Source organism: Scyliorhinus canicula, chromosome 17 (assembly GCF_902713615.1).
Source record: "Scyliorhinus canicula chromosome 17, sScyCan1.1, whole genome shotgun sequence".
Taxonomy (NCBI): Eukaryota; Metazoa; Chordata; class Chondrichthyes; order Carcharhiniformes; family Scyliorhinidae; genus Scyliorhinus; species Scyliorhinus canicula.
In genome coordinates, this window is record NC_052162.1 from 75,816,178 (window position 1) to 75,841,682 (window position 25,505).

The window sequence follows — 25,505 nt, forward strand, 5'->3', positions numbered from 1 at the left end:
CTAATTTGGGTACCATTCCTCCCTGCCTCAAACATGCTTGGTGGGGTCCTTAAAATTCACCCTGGTATTTTACAAGTTGTCCTTCAATCCTAGAATCATAGATTTACAGTGCAGAAGGAGGCCATTCGGCCCATCGAGTCTGTACTGGCCCTTGGAAAGTGCACCCTACCAAAGCCCACACATCCATCCTATCCCTGTAATCCAGTAACCCTGCTAGCCTCTTTGGACACTAAGGATAATTTAGCATGGCCAATTCACCTAATCCTGCTGGATGTGAATAATGCCTGTGGTCTTGGCTTCATATGTGAAATGGCCTGAACTTTCAAGTCGTCGTATTTAAGTTAACAAGATGGTTCCATGTGAATATTTTGTCTTACCATCCATTTAAAACAGATTGTCGTAGTTCATTCATTCATAGAATCCCTACAGTGCAGTAGGTAGCCATTTGTCCCACCGACACTGTGAAAGAGCACCCCACCCAGGTCTACTCCCCCACCCTATAATCGTAATCCCACCTAACCTTTACTAAGGGGAAATTTAGCATGGCCAATCCACCTAACTTGCACCTCTGGACTGTGAGAAGAAACCGAGCACCGGAAGAAACTCACGCAGACAGGTGAAAACCCCACACAGACAGTCGCCCAAGGTCGGAATCAAAATCAGGTCCCTGGCGCTGTGAGGCAGCAGCGCTAACCACTGTGTCACATCCAGCAGGATTAGGTGAATTGGCCATGCTAAATTATCCTTAGTGAACATGTTTTAATAAAGCTACAGTTTAAGACCATTGTTTAACGAATATATATCTATGCTCCTATTTCTTTTTACCCTAGACAAGAAATTATTGACAAGAGAAACCAACATAAGCTCATCCAATGTCTGAAAGCATTTATGAACAACAAGGTAAGATCTGTTTCAAGCCACAATGTGTCAAAGTAAAATGCAAGGGACATCATTCTATTTGACAATTTTAACTGCAGAACCAGTCACTGTTAATGACTATTCCCTACATAAAGTGCTGGGCATCCAATAGAAATTCACTTCTATGCAGCATTTATCTGTAAGAACTTGTCGGTGAAAATCTAATGCTGACAAACATTTGGCTGTTAGTTTTATTTTGATATTTGAATTTTAGTATTGCTCAACATCTATTCCAGATGCATTTAGTATGAATTTTACAATATTTAAACTTAAACTGCTAAAAGCTGTAAGTGTTCCTTCTGACTTTTGTGCATGTTTATATGTCGTACAAGGTTAACATCTTTATTAATGTACTTTGAAGAAAATAAAAATGTTCTTCAGTGCTGTATAGAAAAGCACTTTGAAACTGAATGCTTGACCTCCGATCATGGCCTGGATGACATGGGACATAAGGAGTAATTTGGAGTTAAAGCAGGAGAGAGTAACATGGGTCACAATAAGGATATTTGAGGAATATGGCTTAAATTGGGGTGGACATTGGTGGATGTGAAAGGCTAGCGTCTTGAAGATGATTCATTGGGACACTAAAACCATGTGGCTTGGCAGGAACTGGTGAGAAGGGTTTGTGGTTCTTTGAATGGAAGAGGAGCATGCCACTGTTTTCCAAATTTTAGGTTACATATATATGTGGTGAAAATGCACACTGGTGGAAAAAAGTAAATGCATTCTTCTGTTTCACTGAAATTTTGCAAGATACTATTACATTTAATCTGCGAATGTTGAAATTTGAAGCGCACACCATCTGAACAGTTGTGTGAAAGTAGATTTCTTATGGCTTTGCTGATTTGCGCCGAATGATGTTGTAAATTATCCCACTTGATGTAAGACCAACAGTTAAGCATTATAATAATGCCCATGGTGTCAGTGTAGCATCAGAGAGAGTTTGGATATGCTCAAGTATAAGCTGCTCATGAAGGTGATTTGCCACGGAATATTCTGCAAATAATGATCAGGAAGGTATCAAGGATGTCTCTAGGTACAATTGTAGGTAACTGCAGGGCATCAAAGCATAATGAAGACAATGTTGAGACAGGTATGAGTAAAACCATGAGACTGATGATTCCATAGAAGACGGATTGTGCAGATCGATGAATAGATCAATAGTGTTATGTGGTACTTAGGAGCAAGAGTAGGCCATTCAGCTTTTGAGCCTGTCGCAATATTCAATATAATCATTTCATAGAGTATTTCATGGAATTTACAGTGCAGAAGGAGGCCCATTGAGTCTGCACTGGTGTACACTTCCAACCCATCCCCGTAACCCAGTAACCCCACCTAACGTTTTTGGACACTAAGGGTAATTTGACATAGCCAATCCACTTAATCTGCACATTTATGGACTGTGGGAGGAAACCGGAGCACCCAGAGGAAACCCACGCAGACACGGGGAGAACGTGCAAACTCCGCACAGACAGTGACCAAAGCCGGGTATCGAACTTGGGACCTTGGACCTGTGAAGCATCTGTGCTAACCACTATGCTATCCTGCTGCCCCATCTGGGTTGCAATCAACTCCACTTTAAGTCTGCATCCATAATAACCCTTGATTTCCTTGCCTATTAAAATGCTCTCCAGTGCTGTATAGAATCTGTTGAACTCTACCTTGAATAAATTCAGTGACTCAACCTCCTGAATTCTGGGAAAATAAATGTACATGGGTGGCATGGTGGCACAGTGGTTAGCACTGCTGTGTCACAGCACCAGGGATCTAGGTTCAATTCTGACCTTGGTTGACTGTCTTTGTGGAGTTTGCACATTCTCCCCATGTCTGCATGATTTTCCTCCAAAACAGTTATCCCTGCGCTCTGCTTCCTCTAAGCTAACCAATCTATTAACCATGCTAATATGTTATACCCTGCAGCAAAATCTTAGCTTATATAGTAACCTTTGATGTGACAACTTATCAAATGCCTTCTTAAATCCAGGGATAACACTTTTACAGGTTCCCCTTTATCCACCTTGCATATTATTTCTAATAAATTAGTTAAACACTGTTTGCCTTTCACAAACACATGTTGACTGTAACTGATAAAATTATTTATAAGTATCCTGTTATAACCCCTTTATTCATGGATTCTAGCAATTTCCCTATGACAGATGTTAAGCTAACTGGCCTGTACTTTTCCTGCTTTCTGTCTCCCTCTTCCTTGAATAAAAGTGTTACATTGGCTATTTCCCAATCTAGAATCTCGGGATTTCTTTGATGATAAGTGCATGTACTACCTCTGCAGCCATTTCCTTTAAGATGTAAGGATGCAGACCATCAAGTCCTGCAAAGTTAGCAACCTTTCAGCCTAATAGTTTTCCCAGCACATTTTCCCCACTGATAGAGTCATAGATGTTTACAGCATGGAAACAGGCCCTTTGGCCGATGCCACCCAGTTTCTATCACTAAGCTAGTCACACTTGCCTGCATTTGGCCCATATCCCTCTATACCCACCCTGCCCAAGTAACTCTATTTTTATAATGCTTTTTTAAAAATTATTTTTTTCCAATTACGGGGCAATTTAACGTGGCCAATCCACCTACCCTGAACTGTCTGATTTTTAAAGGAAAATAATTGTACCCGCCTCTACCACTGCCTCTGGCAGCTCATTCCAGATGCTCAGCACCCTGCGTGAAGAAATTTCCCCTGTGGTCTCTTTTGTATTTCTCCCCCTCACCTTAAACCTATGCCCTCTGGTTCTAGACTCCTCTACCTTATCTATGCCCCTCATTATTTTATAAACCTCTATAAGATCACCCCTCAGGCTCCTGCGCTCCAGGGGAAAAAGGTTCCAGCCTATCCAGCCTCTCCTTATAACTTAGACCATTAAGTCCTGGTAGCACCCTTGTAAATCTCTTCTGTACTCTTTCTAGTTTAACAATATCCTTCCTATAATAGGGTGACCAGAACTGAACACAGTATTCCATGTGTGGTCTGACTAATGTCTTGTACAACTTCAACAAGATGTCCCAACTCCTCTATTCAATATACTGTCAAATAAAACCTAGCATGCTGAATGCCTTCTTCATCATCCTGTCCACCTGCGACTCCACGTTCAAGGAGCTATGAACCTGTACCCCTAGATCTCTTTGTTCTGTAACTCTCCCCAACTCCTTACCATTAACTGAGTAGGTCCTACCCTGATTTGATCGACCAAAATGCATCACTTCACATTTACCAAATTAAATTCCATCTGCCATTCATCGGCCCACTGGCACAATTGGTCAAGATCCTTTGCAATCTCATATAACCTTCTTCACTATCCACTATGCCACCAATCCCGGTGTCATCTGCAAATTTACTAACCATGCCTCCTACATTCTCATCCAAATCATTAATATATATAACAAATAACAGTGGACCCAGCACCGATCCCTGAGGCACAGGCCTCCAATTTGAAAAACAACCCTCCACAATCACCCTTTGGCTTCGTCGTTAAGCCAATTTTGTATCCAATTGGCTACCTCACCCTGGATTCCGTGATTTAACCTTTTGCAACAACCTAGCATGCGGTACCTTGTCAAAGGCCATGCTAAAGTCCATGTAGACAACGTCGACTGCACTGCCCTCACCTACCTTCTTGGTTACCCGTTCAAAAAACTCAAAGTGGTGAGACATGACATTCCCCTTACAAATCCAAGCTGACTTTCCCCAATTAGCCCTTGCCTGTCTAAATGCCTGTAGATCCTGTACCTCAGAATTCCTTCTAACAATTTACCCACTGCAGACGTAAGGCTAACCGGTCTGCAGTTCCCAGGCTTATCCCTTCTTACAGGACTTCTTAAAGAAGGGCACAACATTTGCTATCCTCCAGTCTTCAGGCACCTCTCCTCTTGCTGTCAATTATTCAAATATCTCAGGTAGGTGACTGGCAATTTCCTCCCCAGCCTCCCACAAAGTCTTGAGATACATTTCATCAGGTCCCTGGAATTTATCTATCTTGATATGCTTTAATACCTCCAGCACCTCCTTCTCTGTAACATACCACTCTTCAAGACATCACTTTTTATTTCCCCAATTTCCCTAAAATTCGTGCCTTTCTCAACAGTAAAATATACTGACGAGAAATATTCATTTAGGACCTCTCCCATCCCTTGTGGATCTGCACATAGATTTTTTAAATTTATTTTTTAATTTAAAATTTAGAGTACCCAATTAATTTTTTCCAATTAAGGGGCAATTTAGCATGGCCAATCCACCTACCCTGAACATTTTTGGATTGTAGGGGCGAAACCCACGCAAACACGGGGAGAACGTGCAAACTCCACACAGACAGTGACCCAGAGCCGGGATCGAACCTGGGACCTCGGCGCCGTGAGGCAACAGGGCTAACCCACTGCGCCACCGTGCTGCCTGATCTGCAAATAGATGACCATGTTTATCCTTAAGAGGCCATCCCCTCTCCCTAGTCACCCTTTATGTATCTGTAAAAGCTCTTTGGATTTTCCTTTGCTGTATCTGCCAAGACAATCTCATGTCCCCTTTTTGCCCTCTTGATTTCTCCCTTAAATCTACTCCGATATACCCTATATTCTTCATTTGATTCCGCTGCTTATTCATGTCATATGCTTCCTTCTTCCTTTTGACCATGGCCTAATATCCCGAGTCATCCGGGGTTCTCTCCTACGAGCTTTACTCTTCACTCTAAGAGGAATGTGCTCATCTTGAACCCTAGTTAACACCTTTTTGAAAGATTCCCACTTACCAGCTGTCCCCTTGCCTGCAAATAGGCACCCCCAATTAACTTTTGAAAGTTCCCGCCTAATATCCTCGAAATTTGCCTTGCCCCAATTTAAAATTTTAACTTTTGGGCCAGAACTCTCATTCTCCATAGCTATCTTAAAACTAATGGAATTATGGTCTCTGGTCCCAAAGTGACCCCTCACTAACACTTCTGTCACCTGCCCTTCCTTATTCCCCAAGAGGAGGTCAAGTTTTGCCCCCTCCCTGGCCGGCCAGCCACATATTGAATGAGGAATTCTTCCTGAATACATTCAACAAATTTCTCTCCATCCCAACCCCTAGTGCTATGGCTGTCCCAGTTAATGTTGGGAAAGTTAAAGTCCCCCAATTATTACCACTCTATTTTTACGGAGCTTTTTGTAATCTCTTTACATATTTACTCCTCAATATCGCGCTGACTATTTGGGGGCCTATAGTTCAGTCCTATCAAAGTGATCTCACCCGTCTTATTTTTCAGTTCTACCCATGTAGACTCAGTGGGCGAACCCTCGGATATATCCTTTCACTGTACTGCGGTAATACTTTCCCTAATCAAAAACCCAACTCCCCCTCCTCACTTACCTCCTGTTCTATCTTTCCTATAGCATCTGTACCCTGGAACATTGAACTGCCAGTCCTGCCCCTCCTTTAGCTAAGTTTCAGTGATTCTTTAAAGTTCGTCTCCTTTTACTTCTTGATTATGCAGTATATTTAGGAAGTTTTTGGGGTCATCGGTGAAGACAGACACAAAATACCTGTTTAATGCCACTGCCATTTGAATTCTCCAGACTCTCTTTAGTTACTCTTTTTCTATTGAAAGTACGTAGCAACATTGAAAATAGAAGCAGGAGGAGGCCATTCAGCCCTCCGAGCTTGCTCCGCCATTCATTATGATCATGGCTGATCGTCAAGTTCAATACCCTGATCCTGCCTGCCCCCCCCCCCCATATCCCTTGATCCCATAAGCCCCAAGAGCTGGATCTAATTCCTTCTTGAAATTACCAACGTTTTGACCTAAACTACTTTTCATGGTACTAATTCCACAGATTCACCACTCTGAGTGAAGAAATTTCTCCTCACCTCAGTCCTAAAAGGTTTACCCTTTATCCTCAAACTGTGACTCCTAGTTCTGGACTCCTCCACCATCGGAACATTCTTTCTGAATCTATCCTGTCTAATATTGTTAGAATTTTGAAAGTTTCCCCTCTCTCTCTTCTAAACGCCAATGAATATGATCCCAACTGACTTAGTCTCTCCTCATATGACATTCCAGAAATCAGCCTGATAAACCTTCTCTGCACTCCCTCCATAGCAAGACCATATTTCCTCAGATAAGGACATTAAAACTGCACACAATACTCCAGGTGTGGCCTCACCAATGTCTCATACAATTGCAGTAAAACATCTCTGTCTCTTTATTCAAATCCTCTTGCTGTGAAGGCCAACATAGCATTTATCTTCTTTACTGCCTACTGTACCTGCTCACTTACTTTCAGCGACTGATGCATGACACTAAGGTTTCGCTGAGTAACCACTTCTTCAATTTACACCCATTCAAATAACAATCTGCCTTCCTATTTTTGCTGCTGAAGTAGATAACCTCACATGTTTCCACATTATACTGCATCATGCCCTGCATTTGCCCATTTACTGAGCCTGTCCAAATCCTTCTGAAGCATCTCTGCATCCTCCTCACAGCTCACCTTCCCACCCAACTTTGTATCATCTGCAAATTTTGGAGATAACACTTTAGTTCCCTCATCCAGTAGTGTGAACAGGTAAAGGGTTAGAGAAGAATAGAATGTGCTGATGAGTTATGATTGCAGTTGCACACAATGTTGGTCGCTGAGTTAAGGACAATTCGACTGCTGTGGATAGCCAGTCACAGGACTAGAAAAGAAAGATATAACTATATAGCTGGCAGTAAAAACAGTGAGGAGACAATTTATAATGAAGAGGAAGTGAGGAAGTTAGCAAACCTTTCTGTATGTAATAAACCTAGAGTAACGAAATGTGGCCATGAGAGAAAGTAGTTACATTTCTTGCTGGTCAAGTCACATAATTTAAACTCTGATATACCCTTAGAATTTTTCAAGCTTCAATGATGAACGCTGTTCAATGTTTCTGGAATATTTTATTACTATCTCTGCCTCTACTCCCTTGAGTTAAAGTTCTCCAAGTGAATATTATGATTTGACTTTTAATAAAGCATGACAATATAATTTAATGAAAATCATCATCTAACCTATAATCTATATTTCTTTGTCTGTTATTTAGTTTGGTTTGCAAAGAATACTCGGTGATGAAAGGAGCTTATTGTTATTGGCAAGAGCGATTGACCCAAAACAAACAAACATGATGATAGAAATTGTTAAAATTCTCTCTGCAATTTGCATTGTTGGAGAAGAAAATATGTAAGTTAAACATGCCTGATGTTTTCTGCACCTATGTGTACACTGTTATTCTGTGGAAAACAGTTCAATGCTTTCTTACGGTATCTTAGTTGTACTCTTATTTGCACTCTTACTTTATTGATCGTTTTTCTGCTGTTTCTTGATGAGGTGGAGAACAGGAGGGAAGTCATGTGGGTAACATAATTCATGTATTGCCCTCTCAGAAACAGTACAATATAAATTTGCTTTGATTTGTCATTGCCTTGTTTCCTGAGTTCTGCATGAAGGCAGGTCCTTGATCATCATTCGCTGAATCATGGCAAATGCTGTGACTTTTTAGCTGAGGAGGCAAGCCCTGAGTTTACCTCAGCCGGAGAGAGGGTTGAATCCCATGCCGTTGATGTTATTCTGATGTTATTCCCCATTGATTTATTTAAATTATTTGAAATAGATTTAATAAATGCATTAATGGACATCATCTCACTTTAAATATAATTTACTGAATTATTTTTGTTCTATGGAAAGTGATTTTTTTTGTTCGGTCTTTCATTTCAAGTTAACAGGGATGGAACATTAAAATTTAGTCAAAAGGAAATAGACGTATTTGTGTAATTTGATTCTGTGAAAGGTAAAAATAATGTCATTCAACAAGAAAACAAAGCATTCGAAATAGAATTGTAATCATTAATGGAGCATTTTGAGAAATAGATCTTATTGTGTTGGATTTAGCTTTTTAATCTTCTGAAATATATATGTTTAGAGATAGTTACTTTGAAACATATTTATTACATTCAAATTAATGTTAAATTCAAACTAATGTTGTCTACAGGCTGTAGACAACAATTTGCTGTGCCACATTCTATGTGTTCTTTTAATCTGAGCAGGCATTATAATAGTTTTACTGATTTAAATGGCTCATTTCATGTAAAAATGGCACTTTTAATATGAAGCAGATTTTCTCCATCACCGTAAATGCATTTAGAATGTAGCAATGTACCATATATGTTTATACATTTATTTCGAACATGTATGGTGGTTAGAGAAGACTTCATTTGAGAGTGGTTTTATGAACATGCTGCTACGTTTTTTTTTCTATAATCCTTTAGTCTTGATAAAATCTTGGAAGCTATGACCACAGCTGCAGAGCAGAATAACAGAGAACGATTTGCACCCATTGTGGAAGGACTGGATAATCATGAAGCACTTCAACTGCAGGTGAATGTTTGTTTCACGATGTAGTCTTATCTTCATTTGCTAGATATCAAAAATAGTTGAATGTTTAATTATGCCATCATTATGTACTTTTACTTGGTGATTCATATGCAATATTATTTGTGTATCAGTCCTGTCAATGCAGCACTGCACCTTTAGCCTGATTTCATACCTGCCACAAGCAAGATTGCTTTGAAAAGAATGTGATAAATGTTTGGCCTTCTATTTCGAACATAAATAGCAGCCCTCATGAAGCCCAAACCTTTCTTTCACATTCTGTGCATGCCGGAGTGCAAATTCAGTTTTCTCTGCCAGGGACCATTGTCTTGAGATTTATACATCATTGAGTTGTTAGGAATTTTCCAACAAATTTAAATTGTTTTTCCTCTGTGCTAAAATTATACTGGTCACTTATTAATGGTGCTTAATTTGTTTTGCCGATTGAGTTTGCTCATATTCCAACCTTTGTTTTCTGCTAAAAACAATTTCTTCTTTCCATTTGGGTCAGGAAATTATTATTATTTTTTTGAAATAAATTTTTAATACACAATTATTTTTTCCAAATAACGGACAATTTAGTGTGGCCAATCCACCTAACCAGCACATCTTAGGGTTGTGGGGGTGAAACTCATGTAGACACGGGGAGAATGTGGAAACTCCACACAGACAGTGACCCGAGGCTGGGATCGAACCCGGGTCCTCAGCGCCGTAGGCGGCAGTGCTAACCACTGCGTCACCATGGCGCCCTTGGGTCTTGAAATTATTGTGCTTTTTGCTGCTTCTCACAAATTTGAGTGCAAATCTGGGCTTCCACCGTTAAGTTGTTTCTAGAGTTTTGTTATTTTATAGAGAAACCAGTAAATCAGTTTGCCAGACATGACAATTAATGGCCTGTAACTTCCTCAGAGTGGAAGATGCCACTCCCGAAGTGGAGTCCAATTGGACTTGCTGGAAGTCCAAAGCCCGTGTCTCATCCGACCTTCCTCACTTAGGCTAGATGACAGGAGCAGTGAAGGCAGGAGTTAGAGTTGGGTGTCGGACCTGGATGGTAGGGAGATCGGGGTTTGGGGGTGGTGTGTGTACCGTGGGAAAATATCCTGTGCGGAGCTCGTTCTGGGAGTGTAAAATAGTTGCGCTGAAATTAGAAGAGTTTTTTTTCCCCCTTCTACATCTTTCAGAGTAGCTACGAGTGTAAACTGGAGAACCATCCGAAGTTGGCAAATTTAAATTGATTTGCGGATGGTTTCTGCTCAGCGCAATTATCGAGGGAAAGTTAGCCCTCCTGGACAATTGCAGTTCGACCCTTTCGTGGGACCCTCCAAGAGGCCTCCCCCAGCATTTCATTGGAGTAGCCCCCAAAATTCGTCGCTGGGAAGTCAGGAAGTTATGATCTATTGTTTCATTTGATTTCAGATCCCAGCAGAGTCCATTTCCATGCGAGGGATTGCAAAATACTGCCCATCTCTTATTGTTGCTGCCTTTGTTAGAAATACTAGTAACACAGTCTTTTCACTGATTGGGTACCTTGAAACTCTGACAAATTATGGGTACTGTTTGACTTCAGCGCCTGTGAATATCATTTTAAATCAGTGCAGGCAGCAGGAGACGCCTGACATACCCATGTTCCTGAGGTTATTTTTCTTTCGTGCATGGGATGTGGAGGTGCTAAATACAGTATTACTATTGCCTATCTTATTAGGTCGGCTTCAATATGCAAACACTAGCCTCTTGCATGTACCATGCTTCCTATTTGACTGTTTAGGAGCTTTAAGAATTGTGTTAGATTTCACATGGTAGGTCAATAGGACTGCCATTCCAGTGTAAACATAGGCCTCTCATTGGGTCATATGCACTTGAGTCGGCATTGCCAAACGCTGGTTCATTGCAATGTTTTGAAAATCCAGTCACTATTGTGTTCCCGGCACGTTTTCCCCAGGTGTTCAAAAAGACCAAATTCCAATTCGTAGTTATGGATATTTAGCATTCCGCAATTGTAACCCTCAGAATATTTAATCTTTTCTAGTTTATTGTATGTGTAGCAACATAATTTAGTATATACTTGAAAAAGGCACTGTCCTGTACAGCACTTGAAGAATCCTATTCCTTTCATCTTTTCAATGAACCTAATTGCTTTACGGGAAGAGGGAATATTCCATGGAAAGGCTCAAAAATGGTCTGTTTTTTACATCGATATCGCCCACTATTGTGCACATGGTGCATGCTTTGTGATGTGTACCCTCTGTTTCAATTGCCCTAAATATGGGTTTAAGATTACGGATCTGGCCATTTAATCTCCTGCTGTTGGGAAAAATTGCTGGAGAGTGACTTCTTCAAAAATTACATTAGTAGAACATGACACTGGTATATCTCTGATTGTTTGCATCCAATATACACAGGTAGGTGTGATAGAATAATTATTTAATAGAGTGTACAAGATATAGTAGGTAAATTTTTAAGTATGCAGCACAAATGTTAGTGAATTGGTGAATGGATGAGTGAGTGATTGGGGTGGTATTCGGTCAGTGAAGTAAGTGAATTACCAATGCCCAGAAATTGAACTGGGCCACACTACCTCAAGTGAAATTAAGGATGGGCAATAAATGCTGGCCTAGCTAGCAATGCCCATATCCTTTAAATTAATATATAAAATAAAAAGCCGCTGAGGTGGCAGATGGTTAGGGTGACGGGTGGGTCGGACGGTAATTGTGTTGGGAGGCTGGTCAAGTCTGAGGCTCGTCCAGTCAGTCCAGGTGTTTGATCCAGTGACTGTGAAACATCGGTGACATATTTCCTTGGGTCTGGTCTGCGTGGTCATGGGTTAGTGTAGTCAGGTCTGGTCAGATTTTAATCGGGTGGTTTGGGTTATTGTGGTCAGGAGGAGTGGTCAAGTCTGATCTCGGGGTAGTGGGGTGGGGGGCAGGAGGATTAGTTTTAGAATTTGGCAGATTAACTCTGTAGTTACTCGGGAGTTAAATTAAAATTTTTCTGTTCCATGAAATGAAATGAAAATCGCTTATTGTCATAAGTAGACTTCAAATGAAGTTACTGTGAAAAGCCCCTAATCGCCACATTCCGGCGCCTGTTCGGGGAGGCTGGTGTGGGAATTGAACCCGCACTGCTGGCCTACCTTGGTCTGTTTTCAAAGCTAGCTATTTACCCCTGTGCTAAACCAGCCTCCTATATTTCCTCATTAACTATTGAAGTAAGTATCAGTCTAAAATTAGGGTTTATATTGTTATATTTTATAAGGTCCCAAGTAGTTGAGATGATTTTTCAAAAATTATTTAAGTTCAAAGGGACTTGAACTTGAATCTATTCTCCATTATTATTCTTTCTTTTTTAAAATAAATTTCACCCAATTATTATTATTATTTTCCAATCAAGGGGCAATTTAGTGTGGCCAATCCTGTACATTTCTGGGTAGACACGGAGACATGGGGAGAATGTGCAAACTCCACACGGACGGTCCCAGGACCGGGATCCTCAGTGCTGCAGTCCCAGTGCTAACCACTGCGCCACATGCCGCCCTCTCCATTACTATTCTTAATATGTCTGTACAAAAAATAATACATTGCTATACTCTGTTAATATGCAGACTCTCTCCAACTTTTTACGTAACTAGGAATTTTGGCCTTGAGTACTTCACTATATAATAAATGAAAGGAGCAGATGGTTTTCCTCATGAGTTTAAGAAAAGACAATTAGATGATATGGCAATGCAACTATGAACAACGCTGTTAATTTGTGATTTTCACAGGAAACTATGTGCACGCATCATACAATCCTCAAAATATCAATAAAAGTCCTGGAATCTTATTATAGAATTAGAATTTGCCTCATTTGGTACCTATTTAAAAAGATGGCCCTGGTATTAAGGAATAGAGCTTCCTTAAAGGCTGAGGGTAGAAATTGTCTAAATGACAGAATCTATGGTAATTTGTGGGTGAATTCTGAAGACGTCCAACCATTCGTTTTTCCGTGATGAAGATACCAGTTTAAAAATGTAATACATTTTTAAAATAAATGTTCACCATGTATAAAGGCATTGTCACATAACCTATTCACTAGCCTGAAGAGTTTGTTTTAGTATGGCAGGTTATTTATATGTTAATGTTGTCCCGAGTACATTTTGTTCAAATCAAGATGTGTTAATGAAAGATTTTATAGTAGCACTGGAAGACTTGCATTCATCTTTTCTTTGAATAGACTTAATTTACCAACCCAGATAAATTGCTCATCAGAATTTTCTCTCGTGAAATATCGTAGTTTTGAGTGTATTTGCTTTTTCATGTGTTCTGATTTTTAAAGAGTTCTGACACTGTTAAGATAGAATGTAGAGCAGGTTTATCACGAGAAATGAAAATTTTCTCTCATAAATCCTTAGCCTAGGTCCATTTTTATCTTATGATATCTAATTTGATTGATTTTAGGAACAAATCAGCGGTTGCATCTCAAAATATAAAGTTCTGTGAAATTTCTCCACCACCATCCAAGTTCACAACCAGGAATTAACCTAATCTTATAACTCTCATTTATCAGCTGTGACTAATTACAAAGATGATTCTCATCTCAGCAGCATAAGAATCATTGCTGTAAAATGTTTAATTGTCCACATTTATCTTCATTCTAATTAGTAAATTAGGTATTTATTCAGTTTTTCTTTAAGGGGAATACTGCATCGTAATTTTGTCCTACAATGTAGACTTGTTAGTTTGGCACTTCTGTATTTTTTTTCTTTTTTAATTTTTCCACTTAACGGGCAATTTAGTGTGGCCAATCCACCGACCCTGCACATCTTTGGGTTGTGGAGGTGAGACCCATGCAGACACGAGGAGAATGTGAAAACTCCACACAGACTTTTGACCTGGATCTTTTCTGACCTGGCCAGGATCGAACCCGGGTCCTCGGCACCGCAAGGCAGAAGTTCTAACGCCTGCGCTACCATTCTGCTCCCAGCACTTATGCATTTTTTAGTTCTGTGACTATAGCCGAAGTTAAAGAATTCGCTGATCCCTCAAATCCTTTATCTTCCTCTGCAGTGATGAGCAGTACAGTTTTGCATGCTACTCTTTATCACTTAGAATCTTTAAACACCAAAGTCATCCTGATTACTCTTTGTACCACAATGCACTGATGTTTTTTGAGGTATGATACCCGATTTGCACTTAATATTCTGAATGTGACCGCTCTGAAATTACTGATTCTGACTGCGTTGTTTTGCATTTAATTAAATGCATTTAAACAATTTGAACAATTGATGGTCTTGGCTAATAAGCTTCAGGTGCCAAGACATTTTCGATGCATGACCAGTAATCACATCCAAATTTATCTTCTCTTGATGATATATAGATTTGTTATATATGCATGTTTCATGTTTCTGTCCAAAGTTAATTAGCTTATGTTTATCATGGAATCATAATCCCGACAGTACAGAAGGCAGACAATCGAGTCTGCGCCAGCCCTTAGAAATAAATCCTACTTAAGCCCATGCCTCCACCCTATCCCCATAACCCAGGAACTCCATCTAACCTTTTGGACACTAAGGAGCAATTTACCATGGCCAATCCACCTAACCTGCACATTTTTGGACTAGAGGAGGAAAGTGGAGCACCCGAAGGAAAACCCACGTAGAAACTGGGAGAAAGCGCAAACTCCACACAGACTGTCACCCGAGGCCGGTATTGAACCCAGGACCCTGGAGCTATTTGGCAGCTGTGCTTGCCACCATGCCACCCCTGAATTAAAGTCCATCTCACCCTCCATATTTTAATGACCTGGATTTCAAATCATCCTTATACTAGTAAACTGACCATATAGGTCAGCCTAATAAATAGATTTTATAATATTATGAAAAGTATCCATGTCTATTATTTATAAAGTGCTAACAGTAGGAGACATATCACACATTTCAGCAGAACTCACATGAGTCATTCTTCTTCTCGAACACTTTTTTTCCCTTTTCAGACTGATGTCTCCTATTGCCAAGCCAGTTAGTCAAAGTGTTATTAAACTCCACGATGTTAGGCTATTTTTGAAAGATCATTAACAGAATATTATGAAATTTCATCTGAAAACCAGGTTAAATTATTTTGCCCAAATAATTTAGTTTGTTGTCTCAAAATTCTGAAAGATTTGTGAAGGAAATGTCTTGACTCGACTCCATGTCATTTACTCTTTATGGTTTTTGTTCCCATTGGACTATATATAATTCAGGTTTGTCCATCATTCCTTTTTTAATATTGTGATATTTTTCTCATGTTCAACCAATGGTTTATTTTACTAAATAAACTAAAACCTTGCCTAGTTGTCCCCTTAGTATCTTTCTCAGTGTTGTTCAGATACTCTAGGAATATAGTTTTATTATGTTTGTTTATCATATCTGCTTAATTGCCCTTTGTACGCTGTACATTGCTGATTCAGTTTGACTTGATCTGGATTTGGACTGTAGCCACCTGTTGTGAATATTTGCATGAAAAATTAATTGCAAAGTTTTGCCATTTAATGAGCCTCCATAATATTTCTGCTTGGCTCATCTGCTGAAGGGCCTTGGTGATCTTGAACATTCCACTTTTGGCTGATGCCCTAAAATGTTTTCCTTGGATCACTCTTGATGTTATATGTAATCTAGCTTTCTATCTTGAGCCATTTAAGTGGGAAGATTGATAGCTAAGGTCATTGCTTGAAAGTTGTGCTTGGTTAACTGATGCAGAAGGCTGCAAGCTGCCTGTACAAGAGAGGATGAAAAAGCATTTGTGTTTTAATATAATTGACATTTAAGAACCTAACAAAAACAATTAATACACTTTAAATTGTGCTTTCATACTTTTTTAAAAATTTAAAAATGTTTTTTACATCAGGACTTTCCCCAGTGACCCCATATAGCCAACTAATGTCTTTTAGCTCTTTGATTTTTTTTGCCTGTTGACATTTTAATAAATCAACTGAAATGTATATTGTTCAATTGAACCTTCTTGTAAACCAGCTGCAGATTACTGGAGACACTTTTCAGTGCTTGGGAGGAGAGCAAATCACCACACCTGGCAATGATCCTGGTGAAGACCAACATTTCTTCCATTATACTTGTATGAAAAAAATGCCTCCGATGTGTAGCAAAACCCAAAACATAACCTCTTGAGTGTGGAAGTTTAAATAATTTTCAGTTGCTGCAGGCATGATTAAGTTGTGCTACATAGATCTCGTTCATGAGCCCAATTAGCTACAGATATCCTTGGGGAAAATATTTTGGCATATCTGTGGGTACTGTGACAATAATGCTTGCACATTATTCGAGTATCACATATCATATTCTCAATCTTGCACACTGACACCTTGTAGCACACTCACTCACATGCCTCGCTCTTTTGCTCACTCGCTCTGTATCTTTCTTTCTCTCCCCCTCCTACAATTGATTTCCCACCTTTTCCTTATAAGATTTTTCATCTCTGCTGCTGAGTGTAAACCCTGGAAATCCTTCCTAACAGACTTTGAGTGCATATATATCACTTGGATTGCAGGGGTACAAGAAAGCACCTTACTATCACCTTTTTGAGGAAATTAGGGCAATAAATATTGGCTTAGTGAGCGAGGCCCACATCCCGTGAAAGAATAAAAAAAGGTAATTGAAATTGTTCTGTGGAAGCAGAACAAAATAGAAATGCATGTTCCATGTATCAAGATTTTCTAGTTCATCTCTGAAATGTTGCATATGCAGAGCCAGGACCAAGTGAAGAAAGTTTAAAAGAATACAAAGATAACATTCACTCCATTTTAATGTCATATATCCTTTGTTTATATATAATACCTTCAAGTTTATATTTATAGAATAGGTTAAATCAATGGCAGTTTGGGAAGCAGTGAATTAGAGTTGTTTAGAGGAATTCTCATGTGGTGCAAGCTGAACATCTGGAAGGTACAAAAATTAAACTGCAGCACCACCACTAGTGGAATGGTGTAATTATAATGTGACAGGTTTACATAGATACTTATAACAAGAATTAAGACACCAATTGTGCATCGGCATAATATTTTTAATGCAGAATAAATTTTAATGTGCATTCATTACTTTTTGAATGCAGAGCTGGTGGAGTAGAGTGCAATAACTAATGAGGTATGGGCAGTTGATTTGCTGGTCAGTGCAGAAACTAAAGCTAACCTGTACAAAAATGATACTTTAACAGACCATTTTGCAACATTTTTGAGTAATGTGGATACTCTACTCTACTGTGTGTACTGGGTGTTTGTTTGGAAATATGACAAATATTACTAAGATTTTGGGCAGCACGGTAGCATAGTGGTTAGCACAATTGCTTCACAGCTCCAGGGTCACAGGTTCGATTCCCGGCTGGGTCACTGTGTGGAGTCTGCACGTTCTCCCCGTGTGTGCGTGGGTTTCCTCCGGGTGCTCCAGTTTCCTCTCACAGTCCAAAGATGTGCAGGTTAGAAGGATTGGCCATGCTAAATTGCCCTTAGTGTCCAAAATTGCCCTTAGTGTTGGTGGGGTTACTGGGTTATGGGGATAGGGTGGTGTGGGCTTGGGTAGGGTGCTCTTTCCAAGAGCAGGTGCAGACTTGATGTGCCGAATGGCCTCCTTCTGCACTGTAAATTCTATGTAAATTTTGCTATTGGTACCGGTTTGCAATCCTATGATTTCCCACACTGGATATAATTTCTTCCCCCAATTTTCACTGCTAGCACTTGCTGTGCTTTGTTGTTTTTCTCTAGCTTCTTTCTTTACAATATTGTTTTGATACTGCTTGTCTTTTAAAACTCTCCCCTATGTTAGTACAAAATGCATCATTGTGGATATGAATGCATATTTCCAATGGTGGTAAATTTGAATTGCAGAGAAGAAAAATGTGCGGAATACTCAGAATATGAAACAATAAACCCACTGCTTTTCCAACTTTAGAAACAGTTCTTCTTGTTCAGTTCTTTGCCCGAAAGTGAGTCTCACCGACAACACACAACTTCCACCATAGAAAGGCAAGGAGGCAGGTCTGAAATCTACCTCAGCTGGAACAGGGCTCAAACTCCATGTAGTTGGCAGCAGTTTGCTCCACACTGGCTGTCCAGCCAACTAAATCAACTGACTCATGGAGGGAGAGACCCCAAATTTCTTTCCACCACATCACTTGAGGAATATCTCCAGCTCTTACCTACCACCTGCCATTGGTGTATGTTGAAAGGATTTACAAGATTGATACTTTCATTGTTTGGCTGTGTTATGAACTCACCTTCCTTTGCCATCAAGTTCCAGAGTGGGTTTTAAATCCAGAGCTTCTTGACACAGAGGCAGGGATGCAATCCTCTGCCATAATACATCCATGAAAACTATGTTTGTAGGCAAACTTCATTATTAAAAGTGATGGACTCATTGACGATAATAAATATTTATGAAAAGCTTCCACTGACATTCATTTGAGAGTAGGGCACAACAGGAAACAATGTGACCCAATTAGATTCTTGAAACAATTTTTTACCCTTTGCATTAGTCGTAAAATAATTACACTACCCTAAATTGAGGTATTCTTCGATTTATTTACTGATAGATTCTTACATTGTGAACTATCGAATATGTGTATGAATTTTTGACTGCGCTGGTCTGTTCTGCAGCACCTGGGTGTTTTTAGCAGCCAGCAGGTGAAATTGATGAAGGAATGTGTTTTTCAGTCTGGTCTCATGCATAGTGGTGTGCCTGGGGAAGTCTCTGAGAAGTTATTGTCCTTTCCGTTCTTGGAAAGTTCATTTGTTTTTTAGTTTGGTGAGATAATGTCAGTGTTGGGCGGAACCAAGCAATACAGAAGATTTTTTGAGAAGCTCTGGATCGAGGCTGTTTAGGAGAAAGCTGCCAAAATAGTTTTGAAGAAAGGGAAGTGAAGTCTGATCTGCCAACCTTTGTTCTTTTGGACCACAAGTAAACACAGTTTTCTTTCCAGTAGGATAGTTAAAAAAAAAAGAATTAATTATTTGAAAGCAGAGCAGTCTTTTATGAAGACAAGAAAGAGACTGAAACAACCTAGTTAAAGCAGCTATTTGAATATATTCAGCCAGAGTCTGAAGGGATTCTAACCAGAGCCTATACCACAAGTATTAACATATGCTCTGCTAACTTTTAAGCTGGATTGAGAACTATGTATTTCTTTTCTTGTTGTTTAATTGAAAATTGAGTGGTAGTGCTAAGGGATCATTGTAAGCTGCTGTCTTGGGGTGTGAAGTTAAAACGTTTAATATTGTATTCGTAATAAAGTTTTGTTTTAGAAATATCAAACTCTATTTTTTAATGCAATCACTCCTGGAGCTATCATTTATTGCACAGTCTTAAAATAAACTAAGATATCTGGGCTTCGGTACAGTATCCTAACCACTGTTGGCTTCTGGTCTGGATTTGAAATTCATTGTGGAAAAATAAACTTTAGTGCCACTTTTAGCTGGTTTCTAGCTGTGGTAGTAATTCTCAGACGTTTTTGACTTAGCCATGAATTTTAAAGTGATATTTTATGAACTGAGCAGAATTCCTAACCTTGTGCTATAAATAATTGTGCAAAACAAATTGTGGAGAAGTTTGAAAATATCACCTAGCTCCGTGCTAGTCTGTTCTATACACTTCCATTGTTGTGGAATTATAATAATCCTTTGCCTAATGTTTCAGAAATATTGAAGTTGGATAGCTTAATGCAAAACACTAATCATAAGGAACATAGTAGGTGTTACGTTTTGACGTTATGTTTGAAACCCTAGTCTACTATACAAAGCTGATCGATAAGTGAGATCTGTGCTGCCTGTCACAGAAACATTGTATGCTATAAATATTGATTGCTTGAGTCCATATAATATCTTGTATCTTAAAAGGTATTAGACTAGAAATTACTGTTGGTGATCAAAATGGAACATTAAGCTTTTAGTGTACCATTCCTTTGATGCTTTGATTAACTTATTTAAACTGATAGATGATATCTGCATTAAAGTAGTGGGCAGAGAAATGCTGTATAAATGCTTCATGTTCATCCACTTATATCACCAGGAGTAATGGGTGCAACAAAAAAAAATAATTACATGTTAAAGATATGAGACTTATTTTATAGGTCCCGCAGGGATGGGAATCGAGGGGCAGCCTCTGCCACTGGGCCCTGCTGCACAGATACCTCCTTTTCCAGAGGGTTCACAGAGGCCAATGATGATTTTTGCATCTCTGAGGTGTGGCATCCTACCTCCCTGGTAACTGCCTCAGCCCTTGGCTGGCACTCCAGATAGTTGGTAACGACCACCGTTTTCAGCACAACTGACATTCCCTCCAAACCATCAGCTCCAAAATTGAACTTTGAATGCGCATAGTCCAAGGCTACAGAGTTTGGCATGCATTCTGTGAATGCGTGTGGAGTCCCTGCATGCACTGTTGGTGGTGTTGCCTATGGTTCTCCATGTGATCGGTCACTCTCTGAATGGAGTGGAGTAGAGTAGAATTTACAGTGCAGAAGGAGGCCATTCGCCCATCGAGCACCTCACCCAAGCCCACACCTCCACCCCATCCCAGCAACCCCACCCAACCTTTTTTGGACACTAAGGGAAATTTAGCATGGCCAATCCACCTAACCTGCACATCTTTGGACTGTGGGAGGAAACCGGAGCACCAGGAGGAAACCCACGCAGACACGGGAAGAACGTGCAGAGTCCGCATAGACAGTGACCCAAGCCGGGAATTGAACCTGGGACCCAGGTGTTGTGAAGCACCCATGCTAACCACTTTGCTACCGTCCTGCCCCCACAGCAAGAGGAACCCATGCTCAAAGCCCTGAGTCAGGGTGGCACTCATAAGCTGAATGGACTCCAGCTTTCTCAGCCAATTACGCTGCACTGCCTCGGGGAATTCAGACTTGTGGGAACAAATCAGTTGCTGCTGTTCAAGATAGAATCTCCTTTTTAGTCACTCCTAGAACCTAACATATGCGACCAGTTGAGCAAACTTTATCCTCCATCCTTCAAGAGTGACTTGCACAGTAGCCTCTGTCACCTCCTGCTGCACACTTATGCTCATCACCCAATGCCACTGTGTCTGTATGTACATGAGGACCTGCAATTGCATTTGAACTGGCGGATGGTGCACTTATAAGGTGTGACCATGCTTGCTCAGAGGTCTCCTCTGGTAGCCCTTGGCCTGGTCATGGTACAGTAATCTTTGCTCCTCACTGTCAGAACCTGCAGCAGACATGAAGATCATGGCGATTTGGAGAAACTAGATAGGTATGGAAGGAAATAACCTTTCAGAGAGTTGGTCAGATATTTATTTCTTCAAGGCTCTGTAAGAGTTTTAATGCTCTAGTCTTTGGCATGATTAATGTGTTTCTGGCCTATTATAATATTCCCTGCCATATCTATCCATAAGCTCCATTCACCCTTTTAATATTTTCCTACTTGTAATTTGTAGATATGCTGGTCTATTACAAGTCATATGTAAGTAATACTGTATTAAATGAGTTTTTACTACTTCTGCTCAAATGCTGTACAACTAATTATGGTTCACTTACATCCATGCCATTAATTATTATGTGCATTCTCTTTGGACTGTGCATATCCATTAAAGTTGACTACAGTGATATTTATAGCACTGTCCTTGACTTATCCTTTAACAAGTTTTTTTAAATATTGTTAAATCTGGCTTGAGACTTACAATAGTTGTTTCCACAACCAGATTTCAATTAATGGAAGAAATGGTGTGACTTGCATTTCCAAGACTGTTAAAATTAATAATAATCTTTATTATTGTCACAAGTAGGCTTACATTAACACAGCAATGGAGTTACTGTGAAAATCCCCCAGTCACCACACATCCGTCGCCTGCTCGGGTGCACTGAGGGAGAATTTAGAATGTCCAATTCCCCTAACAGCACGTCTTTCGGGACTTGTGAGAGGAAACTGGAACACCTGGAGGAAACCCACGCAGACACGGGAGAAAGCGCAGACTCTGCACAGACAGTGACCCACGCCGAGAATTGAACCCTGGTCCATGGCGCTGTGAAGCAACAGTGCTAACCACTGTGCTACAGAATTGTGGATTTTTACAGAGGGTGTCATTTTTTTATGTCAAAATAAATGATGGTTGAATTTGAAATCTACAACTAAACAAGGGGCTGAATAATAAACTCCACTGACATCATTAGATTTTAGTATTGGTTGGAACATTGCTTGAACTGGTTTATCCAGCTGACATTGAGTGTTTATCTTTTATTTTCTTTTAGGTTGCCTGTATGCAGTTAATTAATGCTCTAGTCACATCTCCTGATGATCTGGATTTCAGGATACACTTGAGAAATGAATTCTTGCGTTGTGGATTGAAAAAGATACTTCCTGTAAGAAGAATGTCCATTATTTTTATAATTTTATACATGACATTAATGAATTTTACATTTCATTTTAGCATGTGAAAGTATACGTATATTTCAAATGACAAACTGACGGAAGATGTTTCTAAAACTAAAGGTGGCATTATAAGGCTACAGCATGGCTTGTAATGATTGGAATAAAATGGAATCACTGACCTAACAGTGTCTCATCTCACTGGAAGGTTTTCTAGGGAATCCATGAATTATAAATCAGGATTTATTTTGAATCAAATGACTATCATTTGCTCAAAAGCATTCTTTAAATGGTCCTATTAAATAGGATTCTAGAAATTACATTCATTTTTGGGAGGGTGGCAGGGAATCAGGGAGGATGATCTTTGTAATGACCAGTCATTTTTTAGGTGGCACAGCACTTATCACACTTGGTGCAATTATTAGAGTGCAAATCATAATCCATAGTATAGAAAGTTTTGCAGGTAATTTGGATCAAATCTGCTTCACATCACAAAAAGAATGACCATTATAAAAGATTGTTGGCGAGATCCATTAGCTGGCAAGACAGGGGTCTGAATGTGGTGTTGGGGACATGCCTGAATTCGACGTGGGCAGGAACAGATGTGAGACCTTCTCGTGTCTGAAATTGCGTTGTTGATGTGCATGATCCAGCGTCATCCAGCATGAAATGCACTCAGAAAGGCTGAGTGCTGCAGGGGCATATATATATATATCAGCTCAAAAACTACACCATGTGTGTCTAAGCAGCACAGTCCATAGATACATAGAACTCAGTCCCAGACACATTTGTTGATTGGGCAGTCAACCCACCCACCAACCATAAAGACAGATGATCAGTTAATTGCTGTTAAATTAATTTAAATTGTCTCTTGATTATCGGAGGGCACAAGTGTGCTTGCCGACCAAAATATCCCCCGACGGGCGTGATAATGCCTGGACGCCAAATGTTTACTCATGCTTCTGGATCAGGCATGTGTCCAAAAGTTGTATGTGTAAAATTGTAGCCAGGGAAATAATTTTGAAACATATGTCAAGTCCAGAATTAGCATAGTCCATAATTCACATTGCTTATAAATGTGCCCCATATCCGATGCAATTCATTTCTCTGCAGCTGGCATGGTGTCAATCTGAAGGGAAGTATCACCTTGTTGCTTGTTCTTAGTATATGTGATCTTGGTTAAATGGTGATAACTTAGCCATGAACATTGGTTCTGGATGCATTTCAGAAATGATTGAAAGAAAGCTTTTATGGACTTTTGTTTTGGCTTGAACTGTACAAGTGGAAAAAAAGCTTATTGAAATTTTTCTCTAATTTTGAACAGAAACAAATAATTCGCTGATGTCCAACAATTTGAGCATTTGGTGCAATAACCTGCTGATGTCCTTCAATTTGAGCATTTGGTGTAATAACCTGCTTCAGCCTCCATTTTAGTTTATTCTTTAGGTGTCATACGTTGTTTATATTGCATTTTGAATTAATTAGATACTAAAAGAGAAAGAAAATGAAGAACTAGATATTCAATTGAAAGTGTTTGATGAAAACAAAGAAGAAGACTTCATTGAAGTATCACACCGACTGGAAGACATCCGATCTGAGATGGAATATCCTTATCATTGTTTCTTTTTGTGCTTTTTTTTCAGATTACTTCAACATGGGAATGCTTTTCTTCTATTTGTTTTTTGGGCTAATTTGCTTTGGCAACAAATTATAGTGGAAAGGCACTGTCATGTTAAAGGAATGACAGTGCAGATTATAGCATTGCGGGCTTAATATACACAGAAGCAGTACTTTTTATTATGTATTTAATATGAGAAGTATGCTTATATTTTGAATCTAATTACAATTATTGCACTAATAGGCCGGTCAATCCTATCTTTTGTTGAAGGCTTTACTTGTGTTTTTTTTATAGTAACAGTTTCCACTTAATAAAACATCAGATGTTCCCAAAAGTCATTTTTCTCCACAGCATGATGTGCTGATAACATTTGGGTGTTTTTTTTTTCATTTGATTATTTTGACAACTGCCATTTGTCTATGTTGGATAACGTGTCTTTCAATAATTTATTTTTAAATTGTGCATATTAAAATGAGTGATTACATTACAACATAAAACTTGTAAATCTACATTATCTGTTTTAGAAAACTTCTAGCCATTGTAATATTATTCGGAACCCCCAAAATCATGTTTTTGCATGTACTCTGTGTATAAAGCAGATTTATAAACCTGGCCTTTTTAGCTACTAGATGCTATACTGTCCTTAGTAGTACTTCTCAATTTATCACCCCCAAATTCATGTTTTACTTACCAGTATTTTATCACTTGGCACAACGGATCAAGGAAGTGATACTGGCTCTGTTTTGAAGATGAGGCTCCTGTCTTCGCGCCAGATGCTAATGATATTTCACAATGGTAACACACTGGTGGTTCATCATTATATTTGGCCAATAGGTCTTGCCCTGTTTTTGGGGGGGATTTTCTGAGGTTTCAACAGTTGACTTTGATGCCGCCATCTATGGTCTGTGGTACATTTGTTTGACCAATTGTATTTTTTTTGTTAGTTTTCTGAATGAACAGAATAAGTTAACTTTCAATGAAGATATGAGATCAGCTGGAAGCAGTTGGCTGATTTATTATCAACAGGATCAGAATTAGTTCAGTTATGTTATTCTTTCTCAAGAATTCTTGTTTTTGGTCATGATTGATTTGTAATGAATGCATGACAAGTTCAGCTTTTCTCATCTGCATCAAGCATCTTTTATAATTTGTGATTAAGTTTTCTTTTGCTTGACTATTCATTTATAAATGTGTTGTAAATTGAAAGGAAGTACTGCTTCTGTGCTCCTGTTGACAAATTGTTTGT

General features: G+C 39.4%; 1 protein-coding gene across 4 annotated transcripts in view; it reads left to right on the forward strand.

Moving 5' to 3' along the window:
• diaph2 (diaphanous-related formin 2) overlaps positions 1-25,505 on the forward strand; it is an 878,670-nt gene that overhangs the window by 275,987 nt on the left and 577,178 nt on the right. For all 4 annotated transcript variants that reach the window (XM_038775000.1, XM_038775001.1, XM_038775002.1 and 1 more), the window contains 5 exons: positions 831-900; positions 7,964-8,100; positions 9,186-9,294; positions 22,524-22,634; positions 24,127-24,245. In XM_038775000.1, coding sequence (XP_038630928.1) covers positions 831-900; positions 7,964-8,100; positions 9,186-9,294; positions 22,524-22,634; positions 24,127-24,245 — 546 coding nt within the window. The remainder of the gene's footprint in view (positions 1-830; positions 901-7,963; positions 8,101-9,185; positions 9,295-22,523; positions 22,635-24,126; positions 24,246-25,505) is intronic.